This window comes from Musa acuminata, chromosome BXJ3-2, assembly GCF_036884655.1.
Source record: "Musa acuminata AAA Group cultivar baxijiao chromosome BXJ3-2, Cavendish_Baxijiao_AAA, whole genome shotgun sequence".
Taxonomy (NCBI): domain Eukaryota; kingdom Viridiplantae; phylum Streptophyta; class Magnoliopsida; order Zingiberales; family Musaceae; genus Musa; species Musa acuminata.
The window spans coordinates 26,186,124-26,193,813 of record NC_088350.1 but is presented as its reverse complement, the minus strand read 5'-3'; the positions used below and the strand labels follow the sequence as shown (position 1 = coordinate 26,193,813).

The 7,690-nt window shown below is 38.5% G+C and overlaps 1 protein-coding gene across 3 annotated transcripts; it reads right to left on the bottom strand.

Moving 5' to 3' along the window:
- Window positions 1-1,089: 1,089 nt before the first annotated feature.
- On the bottom strand, window positions 1,090-7,133 carry LOC135582433 (heterogeneous nuclear ribonucleoprotein Q-like). 3 transcript variants are annotated; one of them, XM_065139733.1, is made up of 9 exons: window positions 6,977-7,133; window positions 3,955-4,411; window positions 3,767-3,883; window positions 3,101-3,241; window positions 2,757-2,930; window positions 2,454-2,658; window positions 2,203-2,366; window positions 2,004-2,089; window positions 1,090-1,481 (listed from the first exon to the last, which is right to left on the bottom strand). In XM_065139733.1, exons 2-9 carry the CDS (start codon window positions 4,378-4,380, stop codon window positions 1,367-1,369), a joined length of 1,428 nt encoding a protein of 475 aa, XP_064995805.1. In that variant the 5' UTR covers window positions 4,381-4,411; window positions 6,977-7,133; the 3' UTR covers window positions 1,090-1,366. The 3 variants fall into 3 exon arrangements, with proteins under 3 accessions (XP_064995805.1, XP_064995807.1, XP_064995806.1); XM_065139735.1 differs by having other exon boundaries at window positions 3,955-4,738; window positions 6,977-7,123; XM_065139734.1 differs by lacking the exon at window positions 6,977-7,133 and having other exon boundaries at window positions 3,955-6,937.
- Between the last annotated feature and the right edge of the window lie 557 nt (window positions 7,134-7,690).

Here is a 7,690-nt window from a genome sequence, read left to right as displayed (position 1 = left end):
AATCGTCCATCAGCTCTTCGTCGGTCGGGGTAAAATGGCACCCCATCCACCTCCATGTCTCGTCTCCGCCATCGCTGGTATTTTCCGACGCCATTGCCAGCGAAGGAAGGGGAACGAAGAAGAAGAAAGAAGAGAAGAGAAGAGAAGCGAGAGGGAGGAACGAAGGAGGAGTGTAGCGAGAGGGAAGAAAAGTGGTGTCGCAAGTGAGGGGTATCATATATAGAGAGAGAGGGGGTGGGGGGCTATCGAATTAGGAAACACCTGAAGTTTCCCACTTCGAACAGGGATCGAACAAAATATTACGTTTTATTTATATTTGTTATATTTATTCTTATTCTTCACCGTGCTTAGTGGAGAGGGAGCAATCGAAAAACACCCAAAGTTTCCTAATTTATCAAAGATTATGTTTTGTTTATATATATTATATTTACTTTTGTTCTTCACTGCTCAGTTCGAGATATGGCAATCGAATTTGAAAGTTACTTGCCTATCAAAATCTTTTGCACAAATAAACAGGGAATTAAATTCAAATATAAAGAAACGAGAATATCAAGTAACCAATTTCACACAATACAATTAAAATACATTAAGATTGATTTATATTTATTTTTGGGTAGATCAATTACACATGCATATATAACAATCATTGCAGAGTAAGGCTCCTCTCGTCCTTCAAGAAATTTCTCGTCCTTCTTGTTCACTAGTGTAAGGCTCCTCTCGCCTATGATCGGGTTGACGTCGTGGTTCTCCCCGTCTGCCCACTTGATCGATGATTGTATGAAGGATCACCTCCGAATCATGCTTGGATGCCCTTGTTTCAAGTACTCTTGACTCCAATATCAACATAACAATATGGTGACACATTTGGAACAAGGGTCTTTCTTCGTTAATAGCATATTTGGATAATTAAAGATGAAAGATTAAGATGACACAATTATCCTCAAAGATATCATAAGGCAAAACCCATCAACAATGATCAGTTTTAATATCATCTTATGTGTATTAGCAAGATCACACGCAACCTGGAAGAATCAAGATATGTTTGGGTGATGGACATCAATTATACTAGTCGAGTTTGTGAGGCAACAGTAAAACCAACAGAAATAACACATCAGAATGAAGCATAAACACCCAACTGTCAGGATCCATAATCATCATCATCCTCTCTCCGCAAGCAACTTTTAAGAATATCCAACTTCCAAAACGACTACAACTTGCAGAAATTTGGATGATTTAAAACTCCTAGCTTACAGACAAAGCTATGCTAGCTACTGTTGAACTAATGTACTACACACAAGATGCTCATCGGTAAACAAGGAATCCATGTTGAGCTCCTGTGACCAATCCATGAATGGGCCATGAAAAATTAGTATGGTCGGAATCTACGCCCACGGCCCCCGTCGTTGCTTTTCCCTCCGCTTGAGCTGCCTCCACGGTTTCCACCATGCTGCTGTGAAGCCACAGGCACTCCAGGTTGTTGCCTGAAACATTGATGGGATATACAAGTTAACCAAAGAAAAACAAACTATGTCAATATATCACATTGGTGTAGACTGTGACCGTCAAAAGTCCATGTATATCACACCTAAAATGATAAACAGAATAAAAGACCAAATTGAGAAATATGTTCTCAAAACCAATAATTATTTTACTAGTTTGAATGATAGCATAATGGGATCCCTAGTCAGATGCCTGAGCACCCAAGTTTCTGTTACTTACAAGATGTAAATTTAAATGCCCATTTGAAGCTAATGTTTACGTTCTGGTAAATTTATCATGCCAAGCAAAAAAAAATTAAGAGTTCTTCATATATAACATAGACAACATGTTAAACCACAAGGCTAAATCAGATTAGCTTTCTTCCTTGTTTTTGCTGTTAAAATTAAGTTCATCTACAACATAGACAACGAGTTTAACCACAAGCCTAAATTAGTTTAGCCTTCTTCGTTGTTGTCGTTTAACTTTCGAAGCAGGAGGCTTAAAGAAAGCCTAGGCTCACTTACAATACATATCCAAGGCGTCCATCAGGTAAGATCATCGGCACCATCGCCATGCCAGCAGGTGTCTGTCCCCTTCCATAAACCATAGACTGCAAGGTACAACATAAGAAATACATCAAACAACATAAACAAGAGAATGAGTTTATAGTAAGCATGAGTGTCAGTCACCAAAAGTTTGACTCGCAACAGAAGCATATTATACCTGTCCAAACCCTGGAGCTAAAGCACCATAAGCACCTCCGAGAACACCATATCCAATCCCAGGAGGATAATTTGGCAGCAAAGCAGCTTTTTGAGCGCTTGATCCTGCTTCAACTTTTTTATTGTCTGCTGGAGGCTTTGCTAGTGAACAGTCGAGAACATCACCTATCCCAGAAAGGGAAATGTTATGACACGAGGAAAATACGCAGCTTATGGCAACCAGAAATGTAAAGAAAATAGCACAAGTATCACCATCAATTTCATATTTCTCTGTGTTCTTGAGTGCCTTCATGGCCATTGAGCGCTCTTTAAAATGCACAAAACCATATCTCTTCTCATGTCCAGGCTTTGCCGGAGGCAGTACCACCTTCGTGATTTCACCATGGTGTTCAAATAACTTCTTCAACTGTTCTTGTGTCACATTCTTTGGCAAGTTCTTCACATAAATAGCCTTTACCTGTGAAAATTCAGCCAGTATGCAGGATACGTGACAATTCCGGGAAGATGTCAAACAATGAAACAATCAATAGATCTCAACAAGAACAGGACAAAGACCTGAGAACTAGAAGAGGAATCCCCACTCCTAGGATCAGCCCAGCTCACAGTTGGTGCATTTGCATCCAGCTTGAACTTTGGAGATGACATCTTATTTCTCGAGTATTCAGCACATGCATGGTTGTAATACTCGATGAAAGCATAACCCCGGTTACGAGAAGAGTTCTGTGGATCCTAAGATAGTAGAAGACAAAAAATATCAATGCAACTTTAAGCGACTTGAAGATGCAAGAAACCAATATTTGAAGTGTCATGACCACACACTGCAGAATTTTCTTTCTGAAATTATTATGAAAAACAGAGAAACAAAAAGGATGTTTGGTAGAAAGTAATCATGCACTAACCTTCAGTAACTCCACTTTAATTATACCAGGACCAATACTTGTCACAGTTCTTTTCAAATCATCCTCCGCCCAATTTCGAGGAATATTACCTATGAACAACCGATGTTTAACTTGAGATGTCGAACACTTCACTTTTTTACCCTGAAATGCATTGCGATGCCATTGATATTCTGTTAAAGGTACAAAAATGCAGTGCAGAAATAACTTCCAGAACCAACAAAAAAACTGGATCATACATGGAAAAAAAAAAGAACTCTTTATCTTATGCCCCTCTATTAAACTCAGTAACCACCAGTTAAGTGTGGAAAAATCAAGAAACAACTAAGACACCTTATAAGAACTCATAAAAGTTGTCACAAAAACCATAACTCGGCTTTTTAAGAAATAATTTCAGCATATATCTAAATCATCGCAAAGTTTTAAGAAACAAGTCATTGTTTGCAGCACTTTTGGATAAAAAGTTGTCTACTTAAATTTGTAATAATTTTTAAGAGCAAGTTCATTTCACTGAATGGGACTCTTTACACCAACTTTTAACAGAAAGCATTACGAGCAGACAGGTGAATATAATTATCCTTCTCTTTCAATAAAAGATTGATTTCTCATACAATAGGAGTTCATAACATCCATAAAAAATGTGTTATGAGATACATGAAGGATATCTACCTTGAATTCGGTGTTATTTAGTTCTTCAATAGCTTTTGAAGCCAACTCTTTAGTTTTAAAGGTAACAAAAGCATAACCTTTATTCTCTGTTGAATCCTTTGCTTTCATCACCCTAACCTGCCATTGTCAAATCTCAGATAAATATGTTCCTAGAGAACGCAAAGAACAGTAAGAGAAAGGTGACTCACCTCGGTCACCTCTCCAATTGGCTCACAAAAGCTTCTCAATTCTTCCTCTGATGCATCATGAGGTATGCCGCCAACATAAATTTCTGATCCATGAGGAGGGAGTGCAAGGAGCTCTGCATGCTTCTTACTCTCATCGTCATCCTTTTCACCTTCTACCATACTAGCATCACCACCAGCTGCATCACCAGCATTACTTCCATTAGCAACATCTGTTTCTTGTTCCTCCTCTTCAAGCTCCTCCTCAATCTCCTCCTCGACAACTTCCTCTTCCTCCTCTTCTACTTCCTCCTCAACTTCTTCATACTCAACCTCTTCTTCCATCATTTCCTCAGGGTCATCAAGAGCAACCTGTTCCTCAGGCTCAGCTGGATTCGCTGGCTCTGGATTGGTAGCGGCAGCAGCAGCACTTGCCCTTGTCCTCGGCATCTTAGGTATCTGAAAGAAGCTCGCAAGGCAACTGTGGAAGAAGCACAGGAGCCAAAAGCATTCGCGAGAGGAAGCATAGATACATTGGAATGAGGAAAATAGAAAGGCCAACAGGAATTACAGAGTAAGAATCTCAACTCAATACGAGCCATGGTGGCTCAAAGGAGTTTCAAAGTCAAAGATTTCCCATGTGGTTGACAACAGTACGAGTAATATGAGACAGGCAAGAGAAAGTATCTCAAATTGATAATCAAGAGGGTGACGTTCAACAGGTGCAATATAGTGAAAAAGAATATTGTATAAATTAGATATCAAGCTGAAGCCCAATATAATCTTCTTGGTCTATGTGAATAAATATCTATTTTCCAATGCACAGGAATCAAAAGAAAAGGGAAAAAGGGAAGAAAAAAAATCTGTCATGAGAAATGAGCAAATAAAATTTCATTAAAGTAAACTGAAAGAGTAATGCAATCATGTCTCTCCTAATCTATAACGTGCAGCATCTTGTATGTATCTAAAAATACCAACATCCATTGGTTTATAACAGAATATCGAACAATAAGAAACATAAACAGGTAGTGCATATAAACCACACCTGAATGCTGTCATAGATTTATAGTGAAAAAAGGATCATCAAATATATTCATGTTAACAGGAAGTAGCACCCAATCCATCCACAGTCATTATCATCCAAACCCAAGACTATCCTATATGCATATAAATACATGGTTTATATGAAAAGGTCACGGAAAATTAGTACAGTCGAGAGATATGACTCATCCAACAACTTGGGATCAATTAAATTGATCATTTCTATTATTGTGTTCTGTTGAGAATAAACTAGTCAAACAAACAGCCATCAAATCCATTTTCATTGTTTCTAATAAATTCTTCAAAATATTTTGCTGTCCCTCCTGCACTAATACCACTAACTAGTACATACATACTCTATGTTGTCAATTACTTGATGTAAAACTCAACTACTCCAGATTATAAATTAAAGTTTATAACACCTTTCTAAAATCCAAATTTAAGACAAGTATAAGAAAATTTCATAAAAGATATTCTTAGATATTGAATCAAATTATAATTTTAAGTACTTCAAACTTTAAGTGCATGGCTATCCTTTCCAACCACCTTTATTTCCCACTCCAAAATCAACCTACATTATCGCCTTTCACCACTATTTCATGCTTCACCATCTCCTCCGCCATCATTGTTGCCCACACTAGCTCCATTTTTCTCTTCCATTCCCTGTTTCTACTCAACCACCAATAGTATAATAATCTATCCTGCTACACCCCCTTCATCACATCCCCAACCTCATCTTCACCCTCATCCTCCACCACTAGCCCTTACACCCCCAACACCACCACAGCCATTCTTTTGTCTCCATCTTTTATTTCCTTCCCTTTGTTCTACTGCATTGTTTTGAATTGCAAACACGTGAGCAAGGAGGTTTCGCATAGTAAATAAATTACATCGAGGTTGTATGCAAAAATCCAAAAAAGAAAAAGCGAGAGAAAAGTGTTGCAACATGCTACTAGACATGAACAATAACATTATTTACAAAGCCACTATGCCTGAGTATACAACAAACTAATAGTTTGCAGAGTACAATATAAGACAGTTGTGTCTGACTTAATAATGAAATGAAGCAATCTTGGTTTTACAAAACTGAACAAATCAACCTAGGCAAGGAACTAATATAAAATTGAGATAATAAAAAATTAATATGCTAAAAGTATCTTATTCTATGACTATGATTATAAAGGAAGAGGCAAGGAATTAGAAAGCTGAGAACCATTTTTCAGCCTGAGTAATTGCTAGTGCAGATGGTAGGATTGCACATAAGAGTTTATCATAATCACTATAGCAATGAAGCCCACAATTAGCAATATCAAAGATGGGTTAGAAACAGCAAAGCGTGCTTCTATTCTGCAGACTCAAGGCTTGACGTTGGCAAGCTCATTAAAGTAAGCCCCTAACCACATCTAGATAACAGGAAAATGTATATTAACTTTTAGTCGGGATATGGCTGCAATGAGAAACGTGATAGAGAAGCAACAAAGGCTACGAGTTGACAATTCTGAATCGCCAATAGCAAGCATGGCTGTCAACATAGCTAATGAAATCCCGGTTAAGGGTTGAACCTAAGCAATCATAATAACCCTTGGAAAAAGCATTCAGGCACTAGACAAAGCCGTGATCATCGCTCAAATAACAAACGCTTCGCCTCATGGATTGAGACCACCAAACGACAACGCCGTTAAACCAACTCAATCAGGTACCGGATATCATAGCTCGCACCACCAAACCCTAACGTCAACATTTTCTCCCCCCAAACCGACAACGGAAACCATAGAAATCTTCAAGCCCTTGCTCTTTATCCTAACCCCATCACGCTCACCACTACGCGACGCACCTCGACCTTCCCCGAACGCGTCGATGTCCACAAAAACCGTTCTTTCAAGACTCGAAGCCCCAAAGAAATAAAAAGAGGAGGACGAGAATCAGCCTCGCATGCTTCTGGAAAGCAAATCCAAGACAACAAAGTAGAGATTGTACTATGAGAAGGATCGAAGCAGGAACTCACCGGAGAAGCAATCGAGGACGGCCAAGGGATGGAAACAGTTCGAGCTGCAGCGGGAGCTCGAAACCCTCGCGGAAAAATTATGAGGGAGGGGGAGGGGGAAACCCTAGATAGAACTGAGGGTCACAAAAGATGCGCTCTCCGCATTGGGGGAATTCTTTCGTTAAATAACGGAACTACCCCTGCGTGGCCAACCATCCCACCCCAAGCGGTCGGTACTCGCATGCGAGTTATCCGAGACCAAATGGGCCATGTAGATGCCTCATGGGCCTAATTGGGCCATCAAAGTTGAATAAGATGGGCCTTAAATTTTCTTGTCTTTTTACTTGTAAATTTCACATAAGCACACAGCGGTGGTACAAAATATGAAATAATGGATTAAGAATAATAGAAATGCATGAAAGATAAACACGAACTACACACTTTTTTGTGGGCTTTTGGATGTCTTAGAGAGAGAACCAATTCCATTTATTTATATTCGTGGGGGAGAGAAACTTTTTGATGGATCCTATGATTTAAACCAATTAGTATATTGTTAAGAATACAATATAAAGAAAATCACATTAATTTTTCAAATGATAAACTATATTTTTTTTAGAAATATAAGTAAAAATAAATTTTCGATCTTAAAATTTCCATTTTCTAAGCTGCAAAATTAATTGAAAGGTTAAGCTTTCGTAGCATGATTTAGTTTACATCCATGATATTTACAGTGAC